Raw genomic sequence first — 16967 nt, 5'->3', positions numbered from 1 at the left:
TGGCTTAGCTGACAAGTACCTTGGGAAGCAGCACAACAGAAGTGCTTGCTGAATGTAGTGTGAATCCAGGAGGAGCTTTGACTGTTTTAACCTTGAATACTGTTGAAATGAGAATGTAGAAAACACCAGATTTTTGTATGAAGGTGGCACTGCTAAACATAATGGAATGGAGATTTCTTGATAAAGATATAAAATCTGTCTTAGATTTTATACATTGATGAAAGACTGGAAGTTATGACAAATTTCATTGAGGGCTTTATTGCTTCCTAAAGTTAGATGCAAAATAATGGGGTGTCTCAAAGTGCAAGAGCACCAGCTGCTGCTTGAAGTCAGTTTTGTTTTAGAAGTTACAGTGTTCAGAGATGACCTCTTGGAGCGGATATATTCCACGTATCTCTGAAGTGGTTGAGGTCTGTTTACAGGAAAATGGTAGGTTCTGCTGCTTAACTTTGATAGGTGTTGAGCACTTGCTGGTGGTTTTTTGTATCACAGAGGAATTTAAAACTGTCAGCACAAGGTCACTTCAAAGAAGGTGAAGTCATGCTTTCAAATCAGAGCTCTTGCTTATTTGTTCCACAAGTGAGCTAGAAGTGAGGTTGATGGTACCAATCTTTGTTGACAAAGGAAGCATAGCAGCATGTCATAATAAGACTTCTTTGCTAAAATATGTATGGGAACTAGAAAGAAAAGAAAGGAGAAAGGGTATCTGTGTCTTCACTAGTAGTCTTCTGATTTTCTTTCTTTAGGCCTTGTCAATGCTGCTAAATGGTACTCCATTTGCCTTTGTTATTGACCTTGCTGCACTTGCCTCTCGACGGGAATACCTCAAACTTGACAAATGGCTCACAGATAAAATTCGGGAACATGGGGTAAAGCAGGATTTTTCTCTTTATTTTTGCACTCTTGTCAGTGACTAACTTAAGTCACTTTAACAATTTTATAAGTAGCTTTAAAGTTGTTAAAAGTGTCCATGGTCTGATAGTTCAATGTTTTCACTGAACTATAGTAGCTTAGTGGAATTCTTTCCATGGTGCAATTGCCAAGTTTGAAACAGTGTCTTGGATGTGGTTTAGAAGATTAAGATAACGCTTTTTCCTCAGGAACCTTTCATCCAGGCCTGTATGACTTTCTTAAAGAGAAGATGTCCATCTATCCTTGGTGGCCTTGCTCCAGAGAAGGATCAGCCCAAAAGTGCTCAGCTTCCTCCAGAAACCTTGGCGACTATGTTGGCCTGTCTGCAAGCTTGTGCTGGGTAAGAATTCTGTAGCTTATTCTGAAAGTGTAATCCGTTTGCAGGATTGACACATGATCACAGCTGGTTTGGAATTTCATGTGGAGAATGGGGTTAATGAGAGTGTGTAAACTTGCAGGGATAGGTGCAGTAGTACATTTTATTTTGAATTGAAACTCCTGTTGTAGGCTAGATTACAAGAGCTTGAGTATCGTCTTAATCATCAAACAGGTGAGATGATCTTGGTGACTAGAGGCTGTCTGGTTAGTCAGATAATCAGTGGTTAATGGCTAGATAGATAAAGGGGTGTAATTCAGATAAAGGGAGTCCAGGCCATGGCTACAGAATGGGACAGCATCTTGGAAAACAGTGGCTTTATAACTGATTTTGTGATTGTGTTAACCAAATATTTCTGTGTAGTAACTGCTTTGGCACAAAGGACTCATGCCATCCTTGTGTGTAGGAGAAAAGTGGGGAGCGGTGATTGTAGTGTAATTGAGACTGAAACTAGGCATATGTAACTTCTTTTGTCTTTGAGAGAAAAAGACTCAGAGTAGTCAAAGATGGAAAATATTGAACATCTTTTGCAGATCAGATTGTTTAGCTGAAGTCAAAAGAAAAGGGTTTGGATTTGAGGGCTGCTAGAGTCATGGGTAGAATACGGAAGGGCTGATGGAAACTGAAGTTGGATAAATCAGTATTTAAATGCTTTGTACACACATAGTAAACGTGACTGAAAATAGTGAAACATTTGTGGTGTTGTTTCTTAATGCTTTCAGATCAAGGTGGTGTTGAACTGCAGCAATATTCTATTATAATTGTTATAATTCAAGAAGAGGTAATGTAGTGCAATGTGCAAGCCAGAGTGGCTGGAAGCTGGAGATGGGGATTGTTTTGCTGATACATTTTGGCACCAAATGAGGCTGGCATGTCCAAGTGTGTGTTACCTAATCTGGGGTTTATATTGTGTCCTTTGCCTTAGCCAATGTGGTCTTGAAAGAGATAAGATGCATCTTTAAAGGTACCCAGGATGATTCATGGTTCTCACCTAGATAATAGGAAATTAGTACCAACATAGAGTTGGTCACAATAAGTATTGGAACTGAAAGGGAATTTGAGGTACCTGTAAGACTTTTGGAGAAGGGGTTCTCCTGTTTTCTACTGAAACCTGTGCAATTGAAGTTCAAATGTTTCTGAAATATAATGGTCTAGCACATGTTTTGGTCTGAAGAGAGCTCACTAATTTTCAAGTCAAAGTGCATCTTCTGAGACTGTAGTTCACAAATGAACTTATATTCCTTGTTTTGCATGCTGCAGTGTCTGTGTTTTAGAGGTTTAATAGTTAACTGTAGATTTGAATTGCATCTAATGTCATTGTGTTCTGAATTTTAATGTGTTACCAAGTTTTATTTATTCCATTAATTCCAAACGCCACTAGTTCTCTACTGGCACAATTCTCACAGCCTTTGGTTTCTTTTTATAGCTACTTTTATTCCCTTTTATACAAGAATGTGACCTACTTGCAGTCATTTTCCATTAGTTATTCTCTTTGAGCTTTAGAAAGAAAAACCTTGGATTTCTTTCATGAAGCAATTGCTTTGATTAGCTTAGGTTTCAGTCACGAATGGAAGTAGGCGTTGTAAAGACTAGAAGGTTAAAATCACAGTAAATATTAAATACATTTGTGAGGGTAGCTGCACTTCACTAGCTGAAGGCTGCCATCTCCTACATTTGTTGGTTTAGGAGCCTGCTCTTTAATTAGGCTGTAGTTAGATCTTGTCTTGTTTTGTGACCTGGGAGACACTTTTTTTTAGCCACCAGGTCCCTGCATGTTCTGAAACTTATTTTTGGTGCAGCTTGTTTATCACCAGTGAGCACTGCAGTTGTGGCATCATGTAACAGTGAGTCTTCAAAAAGAAATAAGTGTTCCTTCTATTACTGAGTGTTTTTACAATGAAGTCAGGCTTGGTTGCAGGCACCACAGGCTGACCAACCATGTCATTTATTAACAAGCTGCTTGTGAGAAGCCCTTCCCTCATGGATCTGCAGTGAGTTGGGAGGGGCAGCAGTGTCTTCTCCACACGGTCATGTCCTGCAGGGTCCAGGTGTGCCAGTGTGGGGAATGGTCATTTCTTCAGTCCTTGTCTCAAACAAGGAAGAGGCTTCTGTGTACCTGTGCCTCAGGGATGAAAAGGCTTGTTCCTACTTTGTAAGAAAGTGTTTGGGGGAGGGGGGAAATGAGTAAGAGAAATGAACTTGTCATTCCAGCAAGCTGGAACTTCCCTTACAGTGACAATTTTGGTGCTCTAGACTCTGCTCCCTGGCTCTCAGCTCACCAACTTCATTCGCCTGAAATGCAGACTGGGATTTTTTGTGGGTTTTGGTTTAATTGGGTTTTTTGGTTGGTTGGGTTGGGTTTATTTTTTTTTCAGAAAACCTGCAGTTCTGTGATATATAAAAATAATGTGATACTTGCAACTTGATACAGCAGTGTGTCTCGTGACATGATAAAAAAGTTAACCTTCAGTCTGCCTAGATGGCGAGACAAAGCATTAGTGGTTCTCTCCAAAGCACAAATGGCCTAACCAGTCACCATAAATATCCAGCTCGGGGATAGTAAGTCTGTCTTTGTCCTCATGCTGGGCTTCCTTATTATCTGTCTACAGCTGGTTGGAATTTCTTTTGCAAAAGCATGTTTAATATTTAAGCACAAAAACTGCAAATTTAACCCCCCAAAAAAGAGGAGGGCAAAAGACTGAGGTTGGTAACTACATGTGAACTGTAGACTCCCCTGATCCATTCCATGGCTAGCTGAAGTACTGTTTGGTCTTGAAATGCCTCCTGCATCAGAAAAAATACTGTGGTGCATTTCAGTTGGCCATAACTGAAATTATCATTTAAATGTATGACTGTGGCATTGGGGTGAGGACAAATACATACCATAGATACTGAGGCTACTGTGTGACAAGCTCAGAGCTCTGTCTTCAGGTCTGGTTGTGCTTTCTGAAAAATAAATCTCTTTGGAGCTAGATTTCTGATTGCATTTTCATACATTTCCCCCTCAAGCCCATTTGTTTTGAAATCTTTGAAACAAGGCTCTGGTGAAAGGATGTTAAAAGAGTGTAAAGGAGCTAGCTTGTGAAACAGTTATTAACATGTCCATTGCCTTGTATAGAAACCTGGTCACCCACAATACCTCCCCAGATTCCCATCTCTCATGGGTGGGATTTTCCCCACACTGCAGAGTGGATGGCTGGCTTTGGAGGACAGCTGGAAGCCCTTAACTAATTCTGTGTGTCCTGTAACAGGATATCTGCCAAAGCTAAAGGCTAATCTTCAGTTCTTCTGCCTTAATCACCATGATGATTTTCCCCTCTTTTTCCCTTTATCCCAAAAGTTGAGCAGTAAAAGCTTGTGAAAATTGAGTTGAAATGAGGAATCTTCAGACAAGGTTAACAGAACAACAAAGCTGTATTAGGATAGTTGCACCATTACAGGAAGGAATCCACAGCTTTAGCTGTCTTCACCACAAAGATATAACTGAAGTTCAGGAAAGCATAAATAATTGACTGGTTTTTTCCAAAAGGAAAATGTTAGTGTTCTGTTATTATGTCTGTGGTTAGGTAAGTCAGCAATAGAGTTGGCTTTGCTTCCAGTTTGGGATCCTGGCAGTCAGACATGGAACACTTTGTAAAGAGGTACTGACTGCTTTGGGTTGTGCAATGACTTTGTGCCTAAGTTTGAGTTTTCTGATGTTTTTTGATTCTATTTTCCTTGAATAGTTAAATTTCCTGTCTCTGTTTGGGTTTAGTGCCATTGTGTGAAGCACGTCTTTGTCTGTAGACAGATGAGTTTTAGTGAAGCGGGTGGTGGTATTTACCTGTTCTTTTTTTGTCTGTGAGTCCATAGCCCATGTATCTCATATTTTACAGAGACTTTGTGTGTAATAAGATTCAAAATGAGAATAACCTTAAATGGTGAAGTTTGGGTATGGAAAGAAACCGTGAGGGGCAGTTTTGAACAAGGGATCACAGCATCACTATCTGTATTATAATTCATGGGGTTAAGCTGTTATGTAGCCTGTAACGTGGACAGCAGCAGACAGGCTCTTCCAAGAACCTGTTGGAGCCGTGTAGGTACATATCCCAGCCTTCTGTAAGTCCTTATTTGCTGGGGTAACTGTAAAGGAGTATTTGAATCATCAAAAACAAAGCAATAATCTATTGGCGATTGCTGTAGAACTACAGTTTAAACTTTTCTATTTAAGTATAGCTGTGTCTCTTGGGAGATGATCTAAGGCAAAGTTTTCTAATAACAAAATGTAGCTTTTGCCGGGGTTGTTTTGCAGCTTTTTTCTGTGAAATGTGGCCTCAATTTCTCTAGGAAAATCAAATAAGGGCCTTATTTTTGTGAATGTCACATGGCTCACTGTCGTGCTTCTGCATCCCAGGAGTGTTTCTCAGGAGCTGTCAGAGACGATCCTCACCATGGTAGCAAACTGCAGTAATGTCATGAACAAGGCTCGACAGCCCCCACCTGGAGTCATGCCCAAAGGTCGCCCGCCCAGCGCGAGCAGCTTGGATGCCATCTCTCCTGTGCAGGTAGAACCATCACATGCTGCATTTTCAGAAGGTTGTGTTGATTTAGTGCTAGTTCTGCTGTACTAGTTGAGCTCTTTCTGCAGGACTAAGTCAAACATCATCTGGCTCACATAGTTTTGTGCTTGCATGTCTTGATAGCTTGCTTGTAACTAGAGAATAATGTCTGAGGGATGTAGTTCAGAACTGTCTCTCACTTCACTGATGTCTGTAAGAAGTAACTGTGAAGTATTGTAGGATGGGAGCACTGAGGAGGGACAGATATTTGGTTTATTTAAAATAACTGAGGCTTTTTTTTAAAGTGCTAAAATTTACTAGGACTTCTGAGAATTAAGCACTGCCTTTGAACCTGATGTGTCTTGTTTGTAGCTTCACGGGCCAAGCCACAGTGCTAGAGCATAAGGACTTGTTATAACTGGGGCTCTTCAGCTCTCAACTGAACTGCTCTTTTAAAAACAAGGTACATTTCAGTTAATCCCTGCCACTCATCATCCCTTCCTCCTCTGGGAGCAACACATTACAGACAGGTTTTGCTTCTAGCAGTTACATTCAATGGCAGATTTTTAAGTGGTGTAAAGTATTTCACATGAAATAGTGGCAATTCAGCATTTAAGAATGACTGAATTGTCAGTAGATTATGTAAACTAAATGCAGAGAGTGGTTTTCTTGTGAATTGTTGCTTTATTGAAGTTGCTCATCAGATGTACCAAATATCTTGGCAACCTGCTACAGATAACTCATATGAACAAACAGCAGCAATTTTTATTCTGTAGTCATATTGTCTTCTGGGTAGATAATAGCATTATCTCCTGTTCCCAGTCAGTTCCTTAACTTACTGCTTTGGCAGACTGTATTGTGCGTTCCCTCCTATTCATGAACTAGGTCTTAATGCTTTTTATTGGAGACTACGTTCAGGTATTTAGCTGTGAAAAGTGGGCATAAGAGGGTCCCTCAGACAGTCAAAAATACTCTTTAACTTTGAAATAGCTTTGTAAGTCTTGAGGTGGGGTCTGAGGTTGAAAACTGCAGCGCATAAACTACTCTAGTACAAAAATCTGCAAGTAGAAGTAAATGCTGCTTATTGTAAGCATTTACTGTTGTGTTACAGTTAACTACAGACTATGGAACAATCAGACTTTGTAAAACCTGTGAGAGAATAGAATTTCAGGGGATGGCAAAAGAAAAATAAAAGTGCATTCTATAGACAAACTTATCTTTTGGGGTGATCTGGATGACTTCAGAATTTACAGTAACTATGCAGAAGAGCTTTTCTCGGAAATGTTTTGATACATAGCTGTCTTTGTGCAAAACATGCCAAAAATCATCTGGATTGTGGTTTATGGATGTCTGTATAATCTTCCTTTCTTCCTTCAGATCGACTCGCTTGCAGGAATGGCCTCTCTTAGTTTAGGTGGCTCAGCTGCTCCTCACACCCAGAGCATGCAAGGCTTCCCTCCAAACTTGGGCTCTGCATTCAGTACTCCTCAATCACCAGCAAAAGCATTCCCACCTCTTTCCACCCAAAACCAGACAACCGGTTTCAGTGGCATCGGAGGACTCTCTTCACAGCTTCCAGGTACTGCTATTGGGGTGGAGTGGTTTGTTTTTGACACGGCACAGCTAAGGCACTTTTATTGCTGTGGTTGGAAATACTGAATGTAACAACCCACCCGTTAAGGGTGGGTTGGGTACTTCCTTCCATTTAAGGGTGGGAAGTCACACTGAACAAACAGCTGTGTCATATGGGAGGGAGTTACACTCCGATATGGAGTGAGGAGTCCTCACTCCTGGGTCACTGCTGAAACAGCACTTCAGATTGTTGCAGCTGCAATCGGTAAAAGGTTTGAGTTGAGGATGAGTGTTTTTACAAATATCGCAGCATTGTTTTAGGTTGGGACAGAGACTAAGAACTACTTATGTTAAAACTGCTTGATATTAGACAGCAATGAGGCTATCAAACTCTGACTTCTTGGAAACGGCAAGTGCTAGAAGGAGTGGCAAGTGGGTACTGTGAGGGTGCAACTGAGATGACCAATTGCTTGCTTGTTGTAAGTGGTCTTACTACACATTTGCTATTAAGTAGGTGGTCTTACTACGGGTAGCCTGACTGGCATAGGAACTGGAGCCCTGGGCCTTCCTGCGGTGAACAATGACCCATTCGTGCAAAGGAAGCTGAGCACATCTGGACTGAACCAGCCTACATTCCAGCAGAGTAAGATGAAACCTTGTAAGTGGTAGTGTTGTCTGTGGCTGTGAAGTGTGACTGTGGTCTGCAGTTAATCTGTGTTTCCTTCAGGGGAAGCTTGGATCTGTAGGTGGTAAATGTTAGAAGTGTGGCTCTGGTATTATTATATTAGTCTGAAAAAGGTGCTTCTAAACTTGTATCTTAAGAGCTTGCCAAGTGGCCTGGGGGGGAAACGTTTAAAAAACCCATTAGCATAACAACAGAATGTGTTGTGGATTTGCATGAACAGTGTATTTCTGTCCTTTTTCTGCTGTGCTGTGTTTTGAACAAAAGCGTTGTCTGCTCTTGACAGAATTGTATATGCCAGGTATGAGGGTGTTTTTTGTTTCATTTGTAACAAGGTTAAACCTGGGTAAGGTCCTATTGCGTCAGAGAACTTGACAGGTGAAGTAGTGAAATAGACTGCAACGTTCATATACAAATAAGACAAACAAAAGTTGGTGGGAAGATAGGAATAATAGTAAGGAATAAAGTTCTTAACACTAAGTCATTATCCTTAACTAATTCATGCCTCTGCAGCATTCTCACAGTGAGATGTTGAAGCAGTCAAATGGTCAGGAAACACAGTCATAGGCTAAACCTTCTGCATTGCTGTTACGGAGGAGCTGTCAAAGAAGCCATGTGCAATAACAGCAAAGTTACCTATCTGTACACATGTACAGTGGAGGTGGCTGTAATCACCATCAGTTTATATTCTGGGTCTTGAACATTCAATATAAACTTATTGGAAGCTCACTGGCTGGCCTGAAAGTTTGTGTGCAAGTTTGTGTGCATGTTAGTGTTGTGTAGCATGCTTTATTCTGGTCTGTTCTGCATTCAGTTATTTAGTTGTCAGTTGAAGTTAGCTTGGGATGCACTGGGTTCTCAGAGTAGAGCAGTGTGAGGTTACTTCTATCTTAGGATGCAGTTTTTTTGAATAAATTATAGCATATTGAAACCAGATTTTTAAATAGCAACTCCTGTCTACTGGGAAGGTTTAACATCCTGCTCTTAAGAAGAACTAGCAGTTCTGTATAGATTGGTGGAAGAGTTAAAAAGAACTAGATGAAATCCTGACTGTCTGAAGTTTTCCTGAGCATGATACCTGTTCCCTTTTTTAACAGCTGACTTATCTCAGGTGTGGCCAGAGGCTAATCAGCACTTTAGCAAGGAAATAGATGATGAGGCAAACAGCTACTTCCAGCGTATTTACAACCATCCACCACACCCAACCATGTCTGTGGATGAGGTGAGTTCCCTTCTGTAGCAGTTACAGCACCTGTCCAGAGACTTGCAATAAAGTGGATCATAATTATTCGTTTATGTATTAGTTTTAGTGGGAAATAATTAAAGGGTCGTGGTAGATGTTTGCAACATTGTTTTTTTACTTGATTGAAGTTATTTTCACAGTAAACTTGCAGTTGTTCATTACATTCAGCTTTGACTTCTCTGGACTGAAGGTTTCAGATGTCTAATTAGCACTCCTAAAATGTCACTAAGTGGGAAGTATTCAGTGTGGTGTGGAAGCTTTTGTGTTGAAAATAAATGCTAAAGAGTGCCTTTAAATAGTCTGTATAAATTATCTTAAATGTATTTGGTTTTAAACTATGTAAAAATGACTACAAGATCCAGATATGTGTCCCAAGTTCTACCTTCTGAGCTTTTGATAATTATTTTTGTTAGTCTCTATGAGAGTAATTATTGGTCTGATTTACTTACTCTTTGAAGTACTTCAGATTTACTTTAATACATTTGCACAGTTATAAATTATGTAAGACACAACATTAATTTTCATTTTTCCAATTTGAAAGTAACGGAGTAGGCGGTCACAAAAGTTTTGTGTGAAGACAGTCACTTAAAAGAGAACTGAAGTCTGAAGAGGAAGCTGGTTGTAGTGATGTAGTGTCTGTCTGCTGGCTAGAATGAAGCAGTTACTTTGTGGTTGTGGTAGCACAATGTACCTTAGTAGTTGGAAACACTCATGAAACATGACCATGGGAAAGGGCTGAAATAAAACAAATCTGTTGGTAACAATTTCCAATTTCTTTGCAGGTCTTGGAAATGCTACAGAGGTTTAAGGACTCCAACATTAAACGGGAACGAGAAGTGTTTAACTGTATGCTGAGGAACTTGTTTGAGGAATATCGTTTCTTTCCCCAGTACCCAGATAAAGAGCTGCACATAACAGCCTGTCTCTTCGGGGGCATCATAGAGAAAGGACTGGTTACTTATATGGCATTGGGCCTGGCCCTGCGCTATGTTCTTGAAGCCTTACGAAAGCCTTTTGCGTCCAAAATGTACTATTTTGGTATTGCTGCACTAGATAGATTTAAAAATAGGTGAGTGTGAGATTTGTTATACTTCTAATAGTGCCTGTATTGTCTTGCGAACCTTGGACCTGCTCTAATGGTGCAGCTCGAGATTGCACATCTCAATTTTGGGATTTCTTCAAAGATACACTGACTTGAAACAAAGTGTAAATGTGCCAGTTAAAGGGTAACCTTTCTCAATAAAAATATTCAGTGTGATACCTGTATAAATGTGGGACAAACTGAGATGCTGAAGCTACACAGACTATAAAAATCAGTCAAGTGTTGAGTTAGATGAATGGGGTGAATGTAATTATGCTTCCCAGGTGCTTTACAGTGGAGTGCCATTTGCATTGTTCATTACTGAAGGACTGACTGGGAGCTAAGCTCTAGACCTTTGCCTTTACACCAAAAACTATTGCTAAATGATCTCAGAAAAAGTTAGTTTCTCAAAACTTCTAATGAATTGCAGATAGAGAAGATTCTGGGTGTGAGGTGTGCTCTGGTTTGCTGTTTAAAATGCACTGAGCCAGACTGCAAATTACTTATACAGTATCTGGTTGCAAACATTCAATATAAATACAGTTGTGTACTAGGTCAGAAGTATAGAGATATAGGAAGAGATGGGTTGCTGTGAATAAATCTTGTGCTTTAATGTTAAATTAATTCCTTTTAAATAGATTTTGCAAGAAAAAATATTTTGTAGGAAATGCTTTGTTTACAGCACAGCTACTGTTAAGGAGTCTAGAAGTAATTCTGTGGTGCAGTATGGGACATACCTGATATTTGTTTCTGTCTAATACTGTTTCTGATGTGGGCTTACGCTTCTAACTAATGCATGTTTTGTCTGACAGATTGAAGGACTATCCCCAGTATTGTCAGCACTTGGCTTCTATTAGTCACTTTATACAGTTCCCACATCATTTACAGGAGGTGAGTGTGTCTGTAAGCAACACTAACTTTCTGTGATGTTAAATTCTTTAGAGCAAATTTCTTTTTTCCTTTGGAAAAGCAGTCTCATCTGTGGTGATTTTAGACCATGTACATCCACAGAATCGAATGCCTTTTCTTGAAGATTTTTGCTCTGGGATAGGGTGGGCACGTGAAGGTGCCTTTCCTGCTTACATAAATCTGTTTGGGTTGTTTATGTTGAAATAGCTACCTGAATATAACTGCATGATTAACCAATGCACATCATGCATGATTGTTTTAAAGTGTCTCAGTGGATTCATATTCCAGTCCCTTAAAGATCTGGAGTTTGTCTAAAACAGAAATCATTCAGCTGGGTTTATACAGTTTCATACTTAGACCTGATAAAATAATCCAGGAAAAATTTCTTTGCTGAAGTTCTGATGAGAGCTGTGTGAATACCTTGTTGTCCAAAACAGTGCTCATCACATGGTATCTGCCTTGAATGTGCTTTTATTGGTAGAAATACAAAAAAACTAATCCCAGTGGCAGGGATTAAGAGCATGAGCTAAATAAGGAAAAATACTCAGTTCTACTATAAGGTAGAGGCTCACACACAAAGCTGTGCAGTCCAGTAGCAGTCTTGCTTTCACTAACAGCTTTCAGACTGTACCCCTTAAATGACAGCCTGATGTTTGCAGTTTCTGGGGAAATGTATAGCAGTGGGGAAGAAACTCGTTTTCCTATGGGACTATTTCAGAAGATGTAATATCTAAAAGTTGGCTATTTCTGAACTGTGGTTTTTCTTATTAATGGTGAGCTTCAGACTATTCTATCTAGCTGTTGGAGTCCTTGCAGAAGACTTCTTACTTGCTTTGTAGCCTGCTACTTGATATTCACACATTGCTCTTAGGCTCTTTCTTCTCGTTTGTTCTGCTGTTCTAGGTCTGGAGGGAGAGGGGTGGATTTTTTTTAGGTAGTGTTCTGTAAAATACTAAGCATGTTAGGTCTTGTGATGCTTGACATCAACTTGTTGAGGCCAGAGGCAGAGCTTGAGGCTCCTTTGCCTTAAGAAAGTTCCTAGTGACAAGATGTGCTTTATCAGGATATACAGCTGTATTTACAGATTCCTTTATGGCAAGACTGTCAAATATTTTAATGATCGTTGGCAAACCTTTATATAGTGCTCATGCTAAAAAAATCAGCCTATAGTTATCTTGCTGCATGTGAAATTATTTATGTTCTTGTTCACCCTATTTTAGTACATAGAATATGGACAGCAATCCAGAGATCCTCCTGTGAAGATGCAGGGTTCAATCACCACTCCTGGAAGTATTGCACTTGCCCAGGCTCAGGCCCAGGCCCAGGTTCCAGCAAAAGCTCCTCTTGCTGGCCAAGTCAGCACTATAGTGACCACCTCAACCACCACCACCGTTGCAAAAACCATTACAATCACCCGACCAACTGGAGTCAGCTTCAAGAAAGATGTGCCGGTGAGCATTGTGTCATTGTGCTCTTCCTAGAGGAACGGATGCTGCTCTGGACTAAGTACATACAGACAGAATCTGTTTTAATTTGTGTACTACAGATTTTCAAGCTGTGATCTTTATTTTAGATTTAAAGCATATAACCTTTTAAAATACGGCAAACATTTTTGTAGAGAGAAGGCATTTTTCATCATCAAACTACCCAATTCCTTTGGGGTCAAGTTGAAATGTGTTCTTGAGGCTGTAATTATCCTAGACAATTACAGAACCATCATTTCTGCTAATGACTTTCAACAGGACTCTTAAAATAGTTGTTAGCTGCTATTCTGCTTGGGACTTCAAAACACTTAGTGCACACATCTGACCTCACAGTTTCAACTGCGTTAGGTTTTTCACATCTTTGGCCACTTGTGTAAAAACTCTGAACTGCTTGTCAGAGTTATTACAGGGTTGGCAGATAGATAGAATTGGCTATTGCACAGAAAGTTTTGGGGCACACTGGGTCCCATGTGGATGTCAAGGATGGGCAGTGCTGTTCTGTATGATGGCTGATGGAAACTCCTGTCAGGATTGATACTTAAAACTGCATCACCTTTTCCCTTAATTGCAAAGTACCAGGTCCTAAAACCCTGGGGTCCAGACCTGCAGCTGTAGAGACCAGGGTCACATTCTTTTACTTCATCTGGCATCTCAGAGTGAGAACCTGGTCTCAGAATGAACGTCTGGGGTTTCTCCTTCCCAAATCAGCACTGAAGTGCTCCTGGAGACTCCCTGCTGTGTTAAGTGCTGCTCACTATTGTGTTGTGATTTTTCTCCAAGCTATAATTGTACAAAGGCTTAAAGGCCTAAATGGTGCCATTGTAGGGGCACTTATTATATGTGCATGTAGAGGCTTTTTCTGCAGCAGCATTCTTCTTCTGAGTATTGATCATCATTTTTAGAATAAAAAAATCACTTGGCTCCTTCAGAGTGCTGCTGAAAATGCATCTGAAACAGCAGATGTCCCCTGATAAAGCTTCATTCTATTTCTGCTTGACAAAACAGAGCAGAAGTTTCTTTTGATGTCACCTCTAGGTATTGTTTATACTTAACTTCTTGTTCTCCCTCCAGCCTTCCATTAATACTACCAACATTGATACACTGTTAGTAGCAACAGATCAAACAGAGAGAATTGTGGAACCTCCAGAGAATGTCCAGGAAAAAATTGCTTTCATCTTCAATAATCTGTCTCAGTCAAATATGACACAGAAGGCAAGTATGAAAGAATGCTAGTAAAAATAATTTTTATACTTTTAATTATTTTTTTATATATTTATTTTTAAGTGTGGGCTGACGATACTTCTACAAAATTCTAACTTGAAAAACTTTAGGAGGGAGCACACTGTAAAGAAATCATAGTTTCCAGCACTTTCTGCTTAAACATCTTTGGAGAGAAAATTTTCCAGGGAGAGGAGAGATGGGTAAAAGATATCGGTTCTTAATCTTAAATGAGCATTCACGTCATAAATGGATTGGGTACCATTAAACATTGCAAGATTAAGCTCTGGTATTTCAATCGTAAATTAAGGGAATTTTTCTGAACTAGTTGAGGTGTACAGTCCTGCTGCCACCTGTGCTGTTGTCTTGTGGATGGATGGCTTGAACTTGTAAGGTCACAACATTTATTTCCAGTTTTCTGGTAAAAAGCTGGGAAGTGAAGGAGAAGTGAATTGTTACGCCTTGCTGATTTCATGATTGAGTCCTTACTAATGAGACACTGATTTCAAATATTTATTTTTTTGTAGAAAAACAATCTTAGTGTTAGAAGCAATTGACTGACCATGAACTGTGTGTTGATCAGAGCTGACCCCAGAAGGGTTTTATTTATTTTCTCATCTGTTTTGTGGTGTGCTTTGTCTTTGGTTTGAGCACAGGTGGAAGAACTGAAGGAAACTGTGAAAGAAGAGTTCATGCCTTGGGTATCACAGTATCTTGTGATGAAAAGAGTCAGTATTGAGCCGAACTTTCACAGCTTATATTCCAACTTCCTCGACACACTTAAGAATCCGGAGTTTAATAAAATGGTTCTGAATGAAACCTACAGAAATATCAAGGTGAGTAGTTCAAGTTTTCTAGAGGCAGCACAGGAGTGTGTTGTTCTTCTCATGCTATTTGTTTGTATGATGTTGATCCTCAAATATAGATTATCATTCACAAATCTACTTTCTAGCTTACCAGTAAACTTACAGGTTATCTTTGGGAATTCTAGGATTCTTTTCAGTTAGGAACGTATGAAAGACTTAAATTGTATAACAGGAGGGCAAATTTGCATTTGAATTCATTTATGTAGGTGGACTTCAAATTTGTGTGAGGTTTGCAAATTATAACCCAGGGGAAAATTGCTTGCAGTCCAGTTGTTTTCTGTGCGGGAAAGTACAAAGATAGAAAACCACACTCTGCTCTTTTGGCCCAAGAGGAATAGTGGGGAAAGGGTGTGTTTAGAAAACAGGAGTGTAAAAGACAAAAAACTTATTGGAGGGCTAAGATAATGTGGACAAGAGGAGGAAGCAGTAGCCCAGAAGTGATGACCAGATGAAAAAAAGTTTGTCGAGAAAGCACTATTTTTAAACTTGTTGGTGGAATGTCCTGACCACCATGGGTTACGCTGTAGTGCAAAAGCATCTCCTGACTCTTGAGAGCACAGCTGACCTTGCTCTGTTCAGCTGCTGCCCCTCTGAAGTTCAGGAACAGAACTAACAGCAGAATACTTGTTTTATGATTTATGACATGATTTAGGTTTTGACATGACGAAGAGTTGGTTTCCCTGGAAGGTTAAACTGTAGCCTTCAAGTCTGTGGTGCAGCATTAAGAGGAAGCACAAGTTAAACTCAGCTATGGGAGTAGTTGTAACAGTCTCAACAGAGTAAATGGTGAGGTGTGGGAAAGTGTAATCCTCTTTTATTGATCCTTTTAAAGAAAGGAATTTTGTAGTCATTACAGTGCAGATTTACAGGGTGTTGAAGTGAAAGCTGTTCAAGTATCCCTGTAATGTGACTGAAGCTCAGAACTTAACGTTCCAAAACTTTGCCTTTATACAGATCAGCTGTTGGATTTGGTTTGGAGTCTGGTTATCTTCTGCTTCTTGCTCGAGATGCTTTTTTTTTTTCTTTGTTAGGTGCTATTGACATCAGATAAAGCTGCAGCCAACTTCTCAGACCGTTCCTTGTTAAAGAACCTTGGTCACTGGCTGGGAATGATAACAATGGCTAAAAATAAGCCCATCTTGCACACGGTGAGCTTATGTGTTTACAGATTTCCTTGGCATGAATCGTTATGTTCTTATGCTGTAACATAGGCTATTTGGGAAATCTTAGCACCTTTCTGGTGCCTCTTTCACTTGCCAAGTACAAAGTATGACTCCAGAACTGGTTATTTAACGCTCCTAAATGGCTTTTTTATATCAGAATTAACTAAGTAGCTAAATTTGTTTTGGCAAAAGCTTCTTAATCCATGTAAGAATGTAGCTGTGTAAATCTTTGTTCAGAGAGTTTACAGACTGCTGCTTAGCAGTCTGTAAAATTCAAAGGCTATTTTGACTCAGCCTTGCCTGTATCTGAAAAGGAAGCAGTGTATTAGTGGAACTGTGCAGTGTGTTTACTGTTTTCTCCACCCTCATTCCCACTTCAATTGTTTTTCAGGATTTGGATGTGAAGTCACTACTACTGGAAGCTTATGTTAAGGGACAACAGGAATTGCTTTATGTAGTGCCATTTGTTGCCAAAGTCTTAGAATCCAGTGTCAGGAGTGTGGTAAGTGTCTTTGTAGAGACAGAGTTGTTGCTCAAATGGCAAAACATTGCAACAAGTAATCAGCTTTTGTCACAAAATGAAAACTGATTGAATTCTGTGGAGAGAAAGAAAAGGGATGTAAAAGCATAAAGTGAAGGAGTTTTGTTTGGAGGGAAAGTACATGACCATGCATTTTTGCAGCATAAATAGATGGTGTTAGCTGAAATGTAATGTGGTATCCCTAAACAGAACTCTGTTGAGAAATGGAAGGATGCCATTGAAGAGGTTCTAGGATGTATTTTATTTCTCCCACCCACTTTGATCCTGATCAGCCTGTAAGTTCTGCTTGATGTAAACTGATCTTTCAAGAATGACTAGGTCATTGTGTTTCCAGTTTTTCACTTAGGTTCCTAATGTATTTCCAGTTATACTGAATTACTGA

General features: G+C 39.8%; 1 protein-coding gene and 2 non-coding genes across 8 annotated transcripts in view; all 3 read left to right on the top strand.

The window, feature by feature from the left end:
* The window catches only part of CNOT1 (CCR4-NOT transcription complex subunit 1), a 54869-nt gene that overhangs the window by 20089 nt on the left and 17813 nt on the right, over positions 1 to 16967 (top strand). For 2 of the 6 annotated variants that reach the window (XM_014255475.2, XM_088062125.1), the window contains exons 15-27: positions 747 to 869; positions 1101 to 1252; positions 5682 to 5832; positions 7204 to 7405; positions 7913 to 8056; positions 9178 to 9302; positions 10106 to 10392; positions 11217 to 11295; positions 12534 to 12764; positions 13869 to 14009; positions 14672 to 14851; positions 15913 to 16029; positions 16436 to 16546. In XM_014255475.2, coding sequence (XP_014110950.1) covers positions 747 to 869; positions 1101 to 1252; positions 5682 to 5832; positions 7204 to 7405; positions 7913 to 8056; positions 9178 to 9302; positions 10106 to 10392; positions 11217 to 11295; positions 12534 to 12764; positions 13869 to 14009; positions 14672 to 14851; positions 15913 to 16029; positions 16436 to 16546 — 2043 coding nt within the window. Of the gene's footprint in view, positions 1 to 746; positions 870 to 1100; positions 1253 to 5681; positions 5833 to 7203; positions 7406 to 7909; positions 8057 to 9177; positions 9303 to 10105; positions 10393 to 11216; positions 11296 to 12533; positions 12765 to 13868; positions 14010 to 14671; positions 14852 to 15912; positions 16030 to 16435; positions 16547 to 16967 lie in introns of all 6 variants that reach the window. The other 4 variants (XM_088062127.1, XM_088062126.1, XM_005526291.3 and 1 more) reach the window with 2 other exon arrangements.
* On the top strand, positions 6162 to 6297 carry LOC148183139 (small nucleolar RNA SNORA50). Its single transcript, XR_015773829.1, has one exon. It is a non-coding gene; the product is annotated as a small nucleolar RNA SNORA50 (small nucleolar RNA).
* Positions 15352 to 15490, top strand: LOC148183138 (small nucleolar RNA SNORA46). Its single transcript, XR_015773827.1, has one exon. It is a non-coding gene; the product is annotated as a small nucleolar RNA SNORA46 (small nucleolar RNA).

This window comes from Pseudopodoces humilis, chromosome 14 (assembly GCF_049639895.1).
Source record: "Pseudopodoces humilis isolate 2021_Gansu_Grassland_sample_001 chromosome 14, ASM4963989v1, whole genome shotgun sequence".
Classification (NCBI taxonomy): domain Eukaryota; kingdom Metazoa; phylum Chordata; class Aves; order Passeriformes; family Paridae; genus Pseudopodoces; species Pseudopodoces humilis.
The sequence above is the reverse complement of the archived record's forward strand: the minus strand, read 5'-3'. Positions and strand labels throughout refer to the sequence as shown.